The sequence below is a fragment of the Ovis aries genome, chromosome X (assembly GCF_016772045.2).
Source record: "Ovis aries strain OAR_USU_Benz2616 breed Rambouillet chromosome X, ARS-UI_Ramb_v3.0, whole genome shotgun sequence".
NCBI classification, from domain to species: domain Eukaryota; kingdom Metazoa; phylum Chordata; class Mammalia; order Artiodactyla; family Bovidae; genus Ovis; species Ovis aries.
The window spans coordinates 46,019,634-46,036,639 of record NC_056080.1 but is presented as its reverse complement, the minus strand read 5'-3'; the positions used below and the strand labels follow the sequence as shown (position 1 = coordinate 46,036,639).

The 17,006-nt window shown below is 41.0% G+C and overlaps 1 protein-coding gene across 19 annotated transcripts in view; it reads left to right on the top strand.

Annotated features, from left to right (window-relative positions):
* ARHGEF9 (Cdc42 guanine nucleotide exchange factor 9) overlaps positions 1-17,006 on the top strand; it is a 456,021-nt gene that overhangs the window by 404,043 nt on the left and 34,972 nt on the right. For all 19 annotated transcript variants that reach the window (XM_015104868.3, XM_060407410.1, XM_060407408.1 and 16 more), the window contains one exon: positions 1,363-1,494. In XM_015104868.3, the coding sequence (XP_014960354.1) occupies positions 1,363-1,494 (132 nt within the window). The remainder of the gene's footprint in view (positions 1-1,362; positions 1,495-17,006) is intronic.

Here is a 17,006-nt window from a genome sequence, read left to right as displayed (position 1 = left end):
ATTGTTTCCAGGAAAATGCAGGAGCCCCCATGTCTAACTCTGACTTGAAACTTTTTGGTGCAAGGCTGAGATCTTAGCATTAGAGTGTCAGGGCTAGGACCTTAGAGATCATCCTCACATACCTCATTTAACATCTAGAAAAACTGAGACCCAGAGAGAGGAAGGGACTGACACTTCAGTGCCTTTTTGGCCTAGAGACAATATAATGTATTGACAAAAATGAGCACACTTTCTGGAGTTGCAGACTTAGGTTTGGATTATGGATCTTTGGCTAATTAGCTGGGTGACCATGGCTGATCACTTGACCCCTTGGTCCCTCAGACTATACAGATGATAACAAGACTATCTACCTCCCAGGGCTGTTGTGATGCTCAAGAGACAGAGTGAAAGTATGTAGCATGATGTCTGACCCCTGTAGGTGCTCAGTAAGTATTAACTCTCCTGAATCATGGAACCACTGCTCTTTGTCCCCATGGTTTGCCTTGCATTCCACAAATTCTGAGCATACCTATATTAGACTCCTCTGCTGAGGTATAAACTCCTTAAGAACAGGGCCAGATACGGCTTGGCATCTGACATACACCCCTACATATCAAGTTCCCACAAATAAAAGGCCCTTGTAAACTGAAATAGAATTAGCTAAGAGTTAAGTGTCTTGACGGGGCTTTTAGTGTGTGTCTGATTCTACATAGCAAGAAAGATAAGCAAGATATTCAGACTTTCTGGATATCAGACCAAGGTAGCATGTGGTGATAAAATTTCCTACTTAATCAGTATATTTTAATGAACTGAGAAAAGAAGGAAACACAATTTTAAGAGGGTGAATGGATTCTCTTTCTCTCCCTTAAAAATCATATCCTCTTTATCCCTCCTTTTCTTGTTTTACTTGTCTGGGAACCAAAGTGACTTCTCGCACCTGTTCAGGCTTTACTCTTCAGGTACAAGAAAGAAACTTAAAATCTAGAACTGGGATGAAAGATTGGGGTGGAAAGAGAGACTCATAGAAAAAAAAAAAAAAGAAAGAGAGGGAGAATATGAGAGAGACAGACAGACAGACAGACAGACAGACAGACATCTCAAGGCAGCTGGTGCCTCTGTGGCCAGAGAGCAACTGGTAAAGGACTGTAGCAGTCCTGAGTAGCGGGGCTCATTTGACTTCAGGGTAAACAAGACTATGGGTCTTTGTAACTCATGGAGCGTTTCAGGGACTCCCAGGGGTTCCTCCCTCCATTCCTTCTTCCTCACTAGTCCCTTTCTGTCCTGCTTATTTCCCAGCTCATAGTCAACTCTAGGTGTCTCCAGGCAGATGAAGATGTCATGCTTCCTGCCTGGCTGCCTCTCATTATCATATGTCCTTTCCAGGGCGAGGACATCCTAGACAGGAGCTCGGAGCTGATCTACACTGGGGAGATGGCCTGGATCTACCAGCCCTATGGCCGCAACCAGCAGCGAGTCTTCTTCCTGTTTGACCACCAGATGGTCCTCTGCAAGAAGGTAACCCTACCCCTTTCTTCCCTGAGGGAGATGGTCACCTCAGGGAGCACCAGACCCTTCCTCACTGTCATCCCTTGCTCCAAATGAGATGGGCAACCCTGCTAGCCAAGAACAAGACAGGAAATCGGCAGCAATTCCATATCATGATCACTGGTATGCCTTGACATCACAGGCAGTGCTGTCTTATTGGCTGTGAAACTCTGAAATTCGTAAATTTTGTGTTGGCATATTTTTTTACACTTTTCCCTCCTCTTCATGGTGATCTTTCTCACTCTCTTCCACCCAGAGCTGATAGACTACATGGCTGATCTGTACCAGTTCCTAAAAATATTGTAATATCTCTATCCTAGTTTGTGAACAGTGGCTTCCCTGAGCACCTCCTCCAGTTTATTCTCTAATAGCTTTGCCCATCTGGCTCTTACTGCCCTAGGAACCAATACAGGACATCCTAATTTACTCTTACAGGTAGGTACCTTTGTAATAGGAAGTTTCCCTGTTCCCCTACCCATTTCCTCTACAAGGTGAGTCACATCCCTATAACTCTCAACTGTGCTCTCCTTTACATTCCCTTCTCTTTAATTCATTTGAGAAAATGTCTTACTCTTATGATTAACTCAGTATGAGTGTTTGTTTCTTAGTATCTTCTCCTTGGTGGGTAGGCGGGTGGCATATGTTTTCAGCCTGATTCCTCCAGATTGGATACTGTTTCCTCTACCTCCTCCCTTGGATAAGGAGTTCAGATAACTTTTGGCTCCAAGGACTGTTGGAAAGAATTTGGGACCAGGGAAAGTAAAAGAGGAGGGCAAAACCAAAGAATGTTTCAGTTCAGTTCAGTCGCTCAGTCATGTCCGACTCTTTGCGACCCCATGAATCACAGCACGCCAGGCCTCCTTGTCCATTACCAACTCCCGGAGTTCACTCAGACTCACGTCCATCGAGTCAGTGATGCCATCCAGCCAGCTCATCCTCTGTCATCCCCTTCTCCTCCTGCCCCCAATTCCTCCCAGCATCAGAGTCTTTTCTAATGAGTCAGCTCTTCACATGAGGTGGCCAAAGTACTGGAGTTTCAGCTTTAGCATCATTCCTTCCAAAGAAATCCTTAGAGTGGCTTTAAATTCACCATCCTACCCTTGGCTCTTTCTCCATAATTCACTCCCTTTTTTCTCTTCCTCACCCATAGCAAATACCTTTGCAAGGGAATACTAAGTCATGAAACATTAGGTTAAACACTGTGATGTTTTCTAACCTGGAGAAGGAAATGGCAACCCACTCCAATATTCTTGCCTGGAGAATTCTATGGACAGAGGAGCCTGGTGGGCTACAGTCCATGGAGTCACAAAGAGCTGGATACGACTGAGTGACTTTCTTTTTTTTTTTTTTTTTTCCAACCTGGAACAAGAATCACACATTTGTTTTTAAGCTGCTGTTCTTTTTGTATGCCACATCTTATATTAAATCTTTGTTCATTTTCCTTTGATGGTACATTGAGGGAACAAATAGAATTTCAAGTGAAACCTCCTCAGTGTTTGGGGATAAGCTTTTAAGTACCAGCTCTGGAGTTGATAGCTGGCTGGTTAATGGAGATAGGTACTGCCTCGGTCTTGACCTGACCCTGGAGGAGATAATTTTTAGGAATCTGGAACTGGACTAAGCACCCAGCCCTCTTATTATTTACCCACAACTCTTCCTTAGACTTACATCAAATCAGGAGGCAGATTTTTGAGGGTTAATTTAGGTAGCCAAGGAAATTCTCAGCATATCAACCATGTTACCCATAGGCATCTGCCCATTCTTCCCACTGAGGCACTTTTACACTCAGAACAACCAGTCATAGAGAACAAATAAAACAATTAGGAAGCTGGTTTATTTTAAAGTTGTGCACAACTCAGACCCTGTTAATCTGGGTACCTGTCTGCCAAGGCTGAGATTACTTTAAGCAAAATGTGAAACTCAGCTCTGTAAAGAGGTAGATATAAGAAACTAAGAGATAGAGCCAGGAGCGAGGACACAAAATAGTGAGGCAAAGGCTAGGAATAAAGGGAAGAAACAAGATGGACAGTGGGATTAGTTTATGAGCAAGGGGCAGCAGAAGAATAAAATGGAATGAGAGTCAGCTCCAGGCCAGCTAGTATGAGCCAGTGATTAAGGAGAAACCAGAAGTCAAGGCAGGGTTGGAGGTTCAAGCAAGCCAACCTGGCAGGATGGGGGTAGCAGGCAACAAGGACCACAAAAACAAGAGAAACTTTGAAGCTAGCATAGCTTTCTTCCAATGAGAGGCTTCTTTTTCTATCAAGAACTGTGGACTCACCTTCCAGAACAAAGCTAACTCAGACTCTTGAGTATAAAGGGTACTAACTACATACCTGGGCCTTCTTGACTCTGGTTTCTCAGAGCATGAGCAACTACAGCTTGATTTTTCAAAGGCTATTAAAGCTATATATATGATGCTTGTGTTGAGGCTATGGTTGAGGATTTCTATTTGATACCTAAAATAGGCCTTTCTATTCAGCAAATAGGGAATAAACTTTTGAGAAATGACCATGAAGCCAAAATAAGGTATAGAAAGAGACAAGGTCCTTTGTCTGTTGAGTGGTTGAGAGACTTCTTGTCATTGCTATAAAACACTTTCCTTATGAGGTAGAGCCGGGAGAAATGGACAGAACCTTTTGAAGGTGAAGATTCCTTTGGCAAAGGAAATCTGCAAAAGAAAAGAAGGAGAAGGGCCAGGACTAGAACTGGGTGAGTAAGGCACTCACCTTAGGCACAGATTTAAAAATGATGCCCCAGAACACAGTAATCATTTTATAAGGAAGAAAGGGGACAAGAAAGCTAAGTAATCAAATGTCACTACACTAAGCTTTCTGATGAGTTCATATTTTAAAAGGAAGAGGAATCATGGGGCCCTAGCAAGTGGATAAATAATATGTAACATTTTATATGTGGTAGGATATTTAATAGGAGTGACAAAGATTAGTTTCATGAATCCTAGAATGAGTAAAAGTTAGTTTTTAAAGATTTTAAGATAATATCAGTGATTTTAAAAGATCTGTTCAATGTCATTCTCCCAAATCATCCCACCCTCTCCCTCTCCCACAGAGTCCAAAAGACTGTTCTATAAATTTGTGTCTCTTTTGCTGTCTCACATACAGGGTTATCATTACCATCTTTCTAAATTCCATGTATATGTGTTAGTATACTGTATTGGTGTTTTTCTTTCTGGCTTACTTCATTCTGTATAATCGGCTCCAGTTTCATCCACCTCATTAGAACTGATTCAAATATATTGTTTTTAATGGCTGAGTAATACCCAGAGTGATGGTATGGGGAGGGAGGTGGGAGGGGGGTTCAGGATTGGGAATACGTGTACACCCATGGCGGATTCATGTTGACATATGGCAAAACCAATACAGTATTGTAAAGTAAAATAAAGTAAAAAAAAAAAAAAAAAGATCTGTTCAAACAAAGAAGAAAAAGTGATATTCTGTCAGCTCCCTGCTAAGGACAAATAATTTACTATTAACAGAGGAACATAAAACTTCTCTGTCAATGGAAAAAGAGCATAAACCTGTTGAGGGGAAATTTAAACCAAAGTATCTGTAGTTGTAAGAAAACACTTCAGCGTTCTGAATTTCATACTGTAATTATTGATCCCCTGCTCTGTGCCAGACAGCTCTGCCTTCTTCAGGCTTGTGATCTAAAATAATTAAAAAATACATACATCAGTGGGCACTGAGATAATTCTCAGATGTCCCCAGCAGAATTGCTGTAGATAAACGCAACAGAATCATGTGTTCCAGGAGATCTATCAAAACACTATCAGTTCAGTTCAGTCACTCAGTCATGTCCAACTCTTTGCGACCCCATGAATTGCAGCATGCCAGGCCTCCCTGTCCATCACCAACTCCCGGAGTTCACCCAAACTCATGTCCATCAAGTCGGTGATGCTATCCAGCCATCTCATCCTCTGTCGTCCCCTTCTCCTCCTGCCCCCATCCCTCCCTGCATCAGAGTCTTTTCCAATGAGTCAACTCTTCGCATGAGGTGGCCAAAGTATTGGAGTTTCAGCTTTAGCATCAGTCCCTCCAAGGAACACCCAGGACTGATCTCCTTCAGAATGGACTGGTTGGATCTCCTTGCAGTCCAAGGGACTCTCAAGAGTCTTCTCCAACACCACAGTTCAAAAGCATCAATTCTTCGGTGCTCAGCTTTCTTCACAGTCCAATTCTCACATCCACACATGACCCCTGGAAAAATCATAGCCTTGACTAGACAGACCTTGGTTGGCAAAGTAATGTTTCTGCTTTTGAATATGCTATCTAGGTTGGTCATAACTTTCCTTCCAAGGAATAAGCGTCTTTTAATTTCATGGGTGCAATCACCATCTGCAGTGATTTTGGAGCCCCTCAAAATAAAGTCTGACACCGTTTCCACTGTTTCCCCATGTCTTTTCCATGAAGTGATGGGACCAGATGCCATGATCTTCATTTTCTGAATGTTGAGCTTTAAGTCAACTTTTCACTCTCCTCTTTCACTTTCATCAAGAGGCTTTTTAGTTCCTCTTCACTTTCTGCCATAAGGGTGATGTCATCTGCATGTCTGAGGTTATTGATATTTCTCCCAGCAATCTTGATTCCAGCTTGTGCTTCTTCTAGCCCAGAGTTTCTCATGATGTACTCTGCATAGAAGTTAAATAAGCAGGGTGACAATATACAGCCTTGACGTACTCCTTTTCCTATTTGGAACCAGTCTGTTGTTCCATGTCCAGTTCTAACTGTTGCTTCCTGACCTGTATATAGGTTTCTCAAGAGGCAGGTCAGGTGGTCTGGTATTCCCATCTCTTTCAGAATTTTCCACAGTTTATTGTGATCTACACAGTCAAAGGCTTTGGCATAGTCAATAAAGCAGAAATAGATGTTTTTTCTGGAACTCTCTTCCTTTTTTGGTGATCCAGCAGATGTTGGCAATTTGATCTCTGATTCCTCGGCCTTTTCTAAAACCAGCTTGAACATCTGGAAGTTCACTGTTCACATTGCACCAGTTTTCAAAATTTAAAAGATTCCAGAAAATACAGATTGATAATGATGGACTATGTACCTCTGATTCTGTTCTAAGACCTTTACTTTCATTAACTCAATTTAATCATCACAGCAAACATATGAAGTAAGTACTATTATTTTCGCATTTTAAATGTATATAAAGGGAGGTATAGAGAAGTTATATGGTTATGAAGTTGCCTAAAAATTGACAGAAGGTAATGAACAAAACCCTGAATATATCGTTCAATAGAGTTCTTGGTGAAAATGAAAAATGTATCTTTTATTTTTGCTTAAAAGAACAAAGAAACTTGTTAACCAACCCAATATAATTTGCCCAAGGTGATATCATAGCTATTGAGTGATGGAGCCAGGAATTGAATCTAGGAAAGCTAGCTCCAGACTTTTCACTAGTAACCTCTATGTAATTATTCCCATTAAGCTTGTCAGAATTCTATAATAGATTATCAAACAGAGGTGAACATTTAAATGGAGGTTCAGTGACAGGGACTCACCATTGTTTTCCTAGCAGCAGATCATGTCACATAAAATCCAGTTTCTATCTTGCCATTAACTAGAGTAGTTGATGGGCAGGTTGCACTAGATAGAAAATATCATGATTTTAGCCTAGTGCTTCAGATTTTCTAAGGTTTCCTTGGAGATAGAAGGAATGTGGAATGGTAGAAAAAGCATAAAATTTATGGTCAGAATTTGGGCTCCTTAGTTCCAGCACTCCCTAACTACATAATTTCAAACAAATGACTTTTCACTTCCTCCCCCTTTACTTTATTGTCTGTAAAATGGAGATAACAGCTACTCTACAGGATTGTGAAGATTAAATGAAATCAGTGCATATAAAATGTCTGATAGAGGGCATTACACCTAGTAGGTACTTGTTAGTCTTCTCCCAACCCAATAAAGAAATAATCAGCCGTGTAAGATAGTGAGGTCTCCATTACCAGCATGCATGCTCAGTCCTCTGTCGATGAGATTCCCCAGTTAAGAATACTGGAGTGGGTTGCCATTTCCTCCTCCAAGGGATCTTCCAAACCCAGGGATCAAACCTTCATCTCCTACATTGCAAGTGAATTCTTCACCTGCTGAGCCATCAGGGAAGCCCCTCCATCACTAGATGTACCACCAAGTGAGCTAGATGTTTTCCTGCCAGAGATAGTATAAGAGAGATTGAAAGACCTGATTCCTGAGATAATTTGGCCCAGTTATTATTAACAAGTTCTCATCTAGCTCTCAAGATTCTGTTCATTCCCAAAAAGTTAAGCTAAAACTTCCCCAACTGGAAGTTGGGATTGTGTACACTTATGTTTCTGCTCCTCTGCATCTTGTTGTTGTTCAGTCACTAAATCGTGTCTGACTTTATGTGACCTCATGGACTGCAGCACACCAGGCTTCTCTATCTTTCAGTATCTCCGAGTTTGCTGAAACTAATGTCCATTAAATAGGTGATGCTATCCAGTCATCTCATCCTCTATTACCCTCTTTTCCTCGTGCTATCAGTCTTTCCCAGTATCAGGGTCCTTTTTAATGAATCAGCTCTTCTCATCAGGTGGCCAAAGTATTGGAGCCTCAGCTTCAGCATCAACAGCATCAGTCCTTCCAATGAATATTCAGGGTTGATTTCCTTTAGGATTGACTGATTTGATCTCCTTGCAGTCCAAGGGACTCTCAAAAGTCTTCTCCAGCACCACAGATTGAAAGAATCAATTCTACAGTGCTGTCTTCTTTATGGTCCAAATCTCACATCCATGTATGACTACTGGAAAACCATAGCTTTGACTATACTTTGCTGGCAAAATGCTATCTCTGCTTTGTAAAATGCTGTCTAGGTTTGTCATAGCTTTTCTTCCAAGGAGCAAGTGTCTTCTAATTTCCTGGTTGCAGTCACTGTCTACAATGATTTTGGAGCCTAAGAAAATAAACTGTGTCACTGCTCCCAATTTTTCTCCATCTATTTCTCATGAAGTGATGGTACTGAATGCCATGATATTACTTTTTTGAGTGTTGAGTTTTAAGCCAGCTTTTTCACTCTCCTCCTTCACCCTCATTAGAAGAGGCTATTTAGTTCCTCTGCACTTTCTGCCATTAGAGTGGTATTATCTGCATGTCTGAGGCTGTTCATATATTTCCCGCCAATCTTGATTCCAGCTTGTGATTCATCCAGCTTGGCATTTCTCATGATATACTCTGCATCTAAGTTAGATAAACAGGGTGACAAATACAACCTTGACATACTCCTTTGCCAATTTTGAACCAGTCCATTGTTCCATGTCCTGTTCTAAAAGTTGCTTCTTGACCTGCATACAGCCTTCTCAGGAGACAGGTAAGGTGGTCTGGCATTCCCATCTCTTTACGAATTGTCCACAGTTTGTTTTCATCCACACAAAGACTTTAGCATAGTTAATGAAGCAGAAATAGATATTTTTATGAAATTCCTTTGCTTTCTTTATGATCAAATGAATGTTGGTAATTTGGCCTCTGGTTCCTCTGCCTTTTCTAGACCTTGCTTGTACATCTGGAATTTCTCAGTTCATGTACTGCTGAAGCCTAGCTCAAAGGATTTTGAGTTGCTAGCTTTTGAAATGAGCACTACTGTAAAGTAGTTTGAACATTCTTTGGCATTGCTCTTTGAGATTGGAATGAAAACTGACCTTTTCCAGTCCTTTGGCCACTGCTGAGTTTTCCAAATTTGCTAACATATTGAGTGTAGCTTGTTAACAGCATCATCTTTTAGGATTTGAAATAGTTCAGCTGGAATTCTATTACCTCCACTGGCTTTGTTTGCAGTAATACTTCCTAAGGCCCAATTGACTTCACACTCCAGGATGTCTGGCTCTAGAACAGTGACTACATATTTGTGTTTATCCGAGTCATTAAGACCTTTTTTGTATAGTTCTTCTTCTGTTCTTGCCATCTCTTCTTAATCTCTTCTGCTTTTGTCAGGTCCTTACCAATTCTGCCCTTTACCATGCCCATCCTTGCATGAAATGCTCCCCTGATATATCCAATTTTTTGAAGAGATTTCTGGTCTTTCCCGTTCTATTGCTTTCTTCTGTTTCTTTGCATTGTTTGCTTAAGAAGTCTTTCTTCTCTCTTCTTGTTATTCTTTCAATCTCTTCATTCAGTTTGGTATATCTTTACCTTTCTCCTTTGCCTTTTTCTTTTCTCCTTTTCTCAGCTATTTATAAAGCCTCCTCAGACAACCACCTTGGTTTCTTGAATTTCTTTTTCTTTGGAATGGTTTTGGTCACTGCCTCCTGTACATTGTTACAAACCTCTGTCCATAGTTCTTCAGGGACTCTGTCTACCAGATCTAATCCCTTGAATCTGTTTGTCACCTACATGGGTGACATAATCATAAGGGATTTGATGGCCTGTGGCTTTCCCTACTTTCTTTTATTTAAGCCTGAATGTTTCAATAAGGAGCTCATGATCTGAGCCACTTTCAGCTCCAGGTCTTGTTTTTTGCTGACTGTATACAGCTTCTCCATCATTGGCTTCAAAGTATGTAATCAATCTGCTTTTTCAATGTTGACCATCTGGTGATGTCCATGTGTAGAGTTGTCTCTTGTGTTGTTGGAAGAGGGTGTTTGCTATGACTGGTGTGTTCCCTTGACAAAACTCTGTTAACTTTTTCCCTGCTTCATTTTGTCCTCCAAGGCCAAACTTGCCTGTTACTCCAGGTATCTCTTGACTTCCTACTTTTGCATTCTAGTCCTCTATGATGAAAAGGGCATCTTTTTTTGGATGTTGATTCTAGAAGGTCTTGTAGGTCCTCACAGAACTGTTCAACTTCAGCTTCTTTGGCATTAGTGGTTGGAACATAGACTTGGATTACTGTGATATTGAATGGTTTGCCTTGGAGACAAACCGAGATCATTCTGTTATTTTTGAGATTGTATCCAAGTACTAGGATTTCCTGATAGGTCAGTTGCTAAAGAATCTGCCTGCAATGCAGGAGGCCCCAGTTTGATTCCTGGGTTGGGAAGATCCCCTGGAGAAGGGAAAAGTTACCCACTCCAGTATTCTGGCCTAGAGAATTCCATGGACTGTATGGTCCATGGGGTTGCAAAAAGTCAGACATGACTGAGCACCTTTCATTTTCATTTCACTCAAGTACTGCATTTTGAACTCTTTTGTTGACTGTGAGGGCTAATCCATTTCTTCTCAGGAAGTTTTGCCCACAGTAGTACATATAATTGTTATCTGAATTTAATTTTGCTTAATATTTTTTTGTTCTTTTCCTCCTGAGATGATTATATTGGAAATGATTTAGTTGATTCTGTAAATTTTACCCTTTTTTGTTTCTTCCCTTTCATATTTTACTGAGTAAGAGAGAACCCCTTTTCCCTCTCCTCAGGCAATCATCCACCAATATTCTTACAACTCTGCTGTTGCTGCAAACAGCCTTTTCCCTATTGTTCATCAATTGTGCCAGTCTGGACATGCTCTGTTGTCCCCTGCATCATAACTGCTTAGTTTTTTGTTGCTTTCATCATATTCTGGGAGAATTGGAACTAAATTGAATGTAGGGATGCTGGAGAGATAATTTCTTCTGTTCCTGGAAATTCTGCCTTTGGAACATTTTTTTTCATGAACTAAAGGGCCAGACTTGGAGGTTGAGGCATTTGGAACAACTCAAAAATGCATCAGAGATAGAATAAAATAGAAAAAAAAAGATTTCTACTTTAAAACCAGTGGATTTAAAACAAGAACACCTGAGTCCAAGACTCTACTGTCTCTTACTAATTTGCTTAACCTTGCGCCAGTTCTTTAAGTCTTTATTATTATCAGTGTCAAGTCAACCTGATGATAGAATTCACCTGAGGAGGCTTTGAGGAGAATCACTTGAAGTAATGGGATGCAGTGAACTATAATGTTAAGATCATGGGTTCTAGAGCCAGACAAGAGACCACCAATTGCCTTTTTCCCATCAGCGATGTAATCTTGGACACCTCCTGGGTGCCTTTCATTATCCCCTCATTTGCAAAATGGGAATCATCAAGCTGAACTGAATAGTATCTACATGCAAGGAAGTGTTGCATGTTGCTGTATCTCATGCAAGTTCATGTGCATGTACAAGTGTGTTGTACCTCAGTGTAAAATGAGGTAATACAGTTTGGGGCCTGGCACACAGTAAATATTTAGTAATCATTCATTCAGGAAGTTTTTATTCAGAGGCAGTATCAGTTCAGTTCAGTTCAGTCACTCAGTCGTGTCCAACTCTTTGAGACCCCATGAACTGCAGCATGCCAGGCCTCCTTGCCCATCACCAGCTCTCAGAGTTTACTCAAACTCATGTCCATTAAGTCGGTGATGTCATCTAACCATCTCATCCTCTGTCATTCCCTTCTCCTCCTGCCTTCAAACTTTCCAGCATCAGGGTCTTTTCAAATGAGTCAGTTCTTAACATCAGGTGGCCAAAGTATTGGAGTTTCAGCTTCAACATCAGTCCTTCCAATGAACACTCAGGACTGATTTCCTTTAGAATGGACTGGTCTTTGCAGTCCCAGCGACTCTCAAGAGTCTTCTCCAACACCACAGTTCAAAGCATCAATTCTTCAGCGCTCAGCTTTCTTTATAGTCCAACTCTCACATCCATACATGACTACTGGAAAAGCCATAACCTTGACTAGATGGACCTTTGTTGGCAAAGTAATGTCTCTGCTTTTTAATATGCTCTCTAGGTTGATCATAACTTTCCTGCCAAGGAGTAAGCATCTTTTAATTGCATGGCTGTATACACAGTGGTTAAAACAAGAACAGATTTTTAGAGCCAGACATCTTAGACTCAAATCCCAGCTATGCCATAAATAGCATAGCTTTTATTCCTGAGCAAGTTTCTTAACTGCTCTATGTCCACAGTTTCTCATAAAATGGGATTATAACAGTACCTAACTTCTAAGATAGTGAGGATGATTTAAGTTAATAAATGCAAAGTGTAGTTGCCAAGGGATGAACACATAAGATAACATCATACACACACACATATACACAATGAGATATTATTCAGTATTTGAAAAAGAAAGAAACCCTGCTGTGCCCAACAACGTGGTTGAACCTGGAAGACATTATGCTTTGTAAAATAAGGCAGAGAAAGACAAATACTGTACTATCTCATTTATATATGGAATTTAAAACAGTCCAACTCATAAAGGTAGAGAGTAGAATGGTGGTTGCTGGGGCTCATTTGGGTGGAGAAAATGGGGAGATGTTGGTCAAAGGGTAAAAACTTTCAGTTATGTAGGATAAATGAGTTCTGGATAGCTAATGTATTATATATATGGTGACTATAGTTAGCAACACTGTATTGTATAATTGAAATTTGCTAAGAAAATAGATCTGAAGTATTTTCTCATCTCAAAAAAAGACAACTATGTGAAATGATGGATATGTTAATTAACTTAATTGTGATGATCATTACATAATACATACTATATAAAAACATCAGATTGAATACCTTAAATATATATAAGTTTTGTTATTTATACCTCAATAAAGCTGGGGGGGAAAGTATTTAGAGTAGTGTCTACTGTATAATGTCTGTTGTTTAAGTGTTCACTGTTGTCATTATGGCTGATTTATGTCAATGTTTGGCAAAAACCACTACAATATTATAAAGTAATTAGCCTCCAATTAAAATTAATTAAAAAAAATGTACTCTAGATGCTGCAATGCTATAATGATAAAGACAAATCCAGTCCTAGCACCATGTGCCTTCCCCAGGATCTGAAGAGAAAACCAGGGTTGTTAGGCTAGAGGTGAGTAGCCAGGGCCCCCTCAAAAGAGGTAGGGAGAACCTTGCTGACAAGTAAGTGAGGCAAACTGCAATCCTGAACAGTTGCATTCCCCAGACTGCAGCATCTGCCATTTGTACAAAATGTACTGTAGTGTTTCAGTAAACCCCATGAATACCCAGTGAGGCCAAGTTCAAACAGCTCCCAGCTGTTTCAATCACATAATGTCAGGGATGGGGATAAGCTCCTTTCTGGAGAAATGGCTAGAGTCAGGGCCAGAGTGCTTGGCTGCAGATGCCAGGACTATCCTAGAGAAGCACTAGCTCCCTTAATCTCCTCCAACTTGGATGAGTAGAAAGGAAAAGGAGGACGGTGACCATACTATTAGAAACAACCCCATTTAGACAGAGAAATTGTGAAGACCCAAATAGCATCTGTGAAAGTGAAAGTGAAAGCTCAGTCATGCATGGACTGTAACCTACCAGGCTCCTCCATCCATCGGATTTTCTGGGCAAGAATACTGGAGTGGGTTGCCATTTCCTTCTCCAGGAGATCTTCCCCACCCAGGGATCGAACCCGAGTCTCCCACATTGTAGACAGACGCTTTACCGTCTGAGCCACCAGAGAAGTCTAAATAGCATCTGTAGTGAGCACCTATTAACCATGTGCCTTTGAAAGCACTCAGATCACCATTAACAATTGGCATGTGGGCATCCCATTCCCAATAGTCCCACAGGCAACTAGGGCCCAGGAGAGGTTTGTCCCCTTGCTATGTATAGAAGCTGAGCAGAAAAAATGTCTGAGCCTTTATCTGCTCTCCTTCCCTGAATAACTCCTAAGTGAGGCAAAACCAAAGAAAGCTCAGTACGAGGCACAACCTGAATGGACAGACAAAATTAGCAATAAAACATATAAAACAGAACTAATGCAAATTCACTAGGGTGGTAATTGAATGCCAGTTGTCTTCATAGTCTTTATACTTGTCTTCATAGTGTCTTCATAGTCAGTGCTAGCATTCAGAAAAGGAAAACTGTAATGGTGTGATCTAGAGGGTGCAGTCATGGAAGGCTGCTTTGAGGAAGAAGAATGTGTGAATTTGATCTTAAAGTCTGAAAGGGCTAGAATAGAAGGCTTCTTTGGGTCAGGGAGGGGATTAGTAGTGTGAGCCCAGGTATAGATCTGTGATTTTGGTGAGTGAGTAGCAAACAGTATTTGCCACCCACCACTAATACCACCCCTGCCCTGAAAGGGTTTATGGAATTTCTAGGGACAGTGGGGTAGCTATGTAAATTTTAAAACATTCAGAGTTGCTTTAACTTTGATTTCTTTTCAGTCACACTAATTAACTTACTTTGAAAGTTCAAATGAACTAAATGAGGCAATGGGTTTTTTACATTTATCAAAAGGAGTTTTTAAGATCTATGAAACACTGGTCTGAAAGCAAGAAAGCTCAGCACCATGTTTATCAGGTAAAGCTAGCCTCATGACGTGGATACTGCATGTTTAGATTTGAGCTTTACAACAATTTTACAAGGTAAATATGACTCTCCTAACTTTATAGTTGAGGGAATTGAGGCTCAGCAAGGTTAATTCATTTGCCCATTACCACACAGCTAGGAGGTTAAGCAGCTAAAATTCAAACTCAGAACTTTAGACTCTAACTGATATTCTTTTCACCATTCTGTTCTGCTTAGTGGCCTTAGCTACCCTTTCTGGTCGGTTTTCTGAACAGTGGGTCATTCTTAATCATTCATAGCGCATCCCTTCACTTAGCTTTATGACTAATCTGATGTCTGAAAGCTCACTTTCAACCCTCTGGGGAGCCAGAAAGAACAGGAAAAGGGAGAATTTTAATGACACATCCCTCTAGTCCTATTCCCCTGCCACAAAGACAGAATTCTCTGTCATTCATTATTATCCTCAGATACCTGAAGAAACAATAGGAGGTTCAGTTGATGCTTTTAATTTAGCTCTAAGATCATGTGCATCCTTTCCATTTTTGAAAACTATTAAAGATTTTGAAGGCTAACAATGTTTATGACACACCAATTCAGAGGGAAAGGAAGCAGCATGCTGAAGTTAGGAATAGAGGGAGGGTTGAATCTGCCTATATTCTAGCCAGGTGGGCACCCGCCTATTAGCTGTGTGGTCCAGGTCTATGTGCATGTGTATTACATATTGTAAGGCAGGTTTCAGGCCTTTACAGGATCAAAGTAGATTGCATCGATACATTCTCCTCAGCTTGTCTTGCTTTTGTAGTTAGTTTGACAGGGCCTACTTTTTATGCATATGTTTCACAAAGTGTTCCTAGGGATTATAGAAGTTAGTTCATGAGTGTGCATGCATGCTTAGTCGCTCAGTCATGTCCAACTCTTTATGACTCTTTGGACTCTAACCCACCAGGCTCCTCTCTCCATGGAATTTTCTAGGCAAGAATACTGGAGTGGATTGCCATTTCCTACTCAGGGAATCTTCCTGACCCAGGGATTGAACCCACATCTCCTGTGTTGCAGACAGATAGATTCTTAACCTGCTGAAACATCAAGGAGCCACCCCATTATTTTGGCAGGACTGAACTTGCCCAATTTGAGCATGGTAAAAGGAATCCAAACTCTGAAACAGGCTTGTAACTACATTGTCCCACTCTGTATAGCAGACCTATATTTCTTGTAAACTTGATATCAGGATTACCTAATGGGTTAGAACCAATCTCTATGCAAAAGCTTATTTATATGCATAATCATTATGGAAGGAAAAGAACACCATGATGTATTTGGCAACCTAGGGTTTTGAGATTGACAGAGCTATGCTGAGAATCCTTAAAGACAGTCTTCCCCAGCCCTACAGAAAAGCTCTGTTTACCATGCAGTGTGAAGACTAAGGATTGGGAATCTGAGTATATGTGTGCTAAGTCCCTTCTGTCGTGTCCAACTCTCTGACACCCTATGAACTATAGCCCATCAGGCTCCTCTATTCATGGGATTCTCCAGGCAAGTATACTGGAGTGGGTTGCCATGCCCTCCTCAAGGGGATATTTCTGACCCAGAGATCAAACCCATTTCTCTTTGGTCTCCTACGCCAGGCAGGTTCTTTACCACAGCGCCACCTAGGAAGACTGGAGAATATGAGATCAGTTCAGTTCAGTTGCTCAGTCCTGTCCTTCTCTTTGCGACCCTATGGACTGAAGCACACCAGGCTTCCCTGTCCATCTCAAACTCCCTGTCCATCACCAACTCCCAGAGCTTGCTCAAACTCATGTCCATTGAGTTGGTGACACCATCCAACCATCTCATCCTCTGTCATCCCTTTCTCCTCCCACCTTCAATGATTCCAAGCATCAGGGTCTTTTCCAGTGAGTCAGTTCTTTGCATCAGGTGGCCAAAGTATTGGAGTTTCAGCTTTAGCATCAGTACTTCCAGTGAAATTTCAGGACTGATTTCCTTTTGGATGGACTGGTTTAATCTCTTTGCAGTCCAAGGGACTCTCAAGAGTATTTTTCAACACCACAGTTCAAAAGCATCAATTCTTTGGTACTCAGCTTTCTTTATAGTCCAACTCTCACATCCATATATGACTACTGGAAAAATCATAGCTTTGATTAAAGGGACCTTTGTAGGCAAAGTAATGTTTCTGCTTGTTAATATTCTGTCTAGGCTGGTCATAGCTTTTCTTCCAAGGAACAAGTGTCTTAATTTCATGGCTGCAGTCACCATCTGCAGTGATTTTG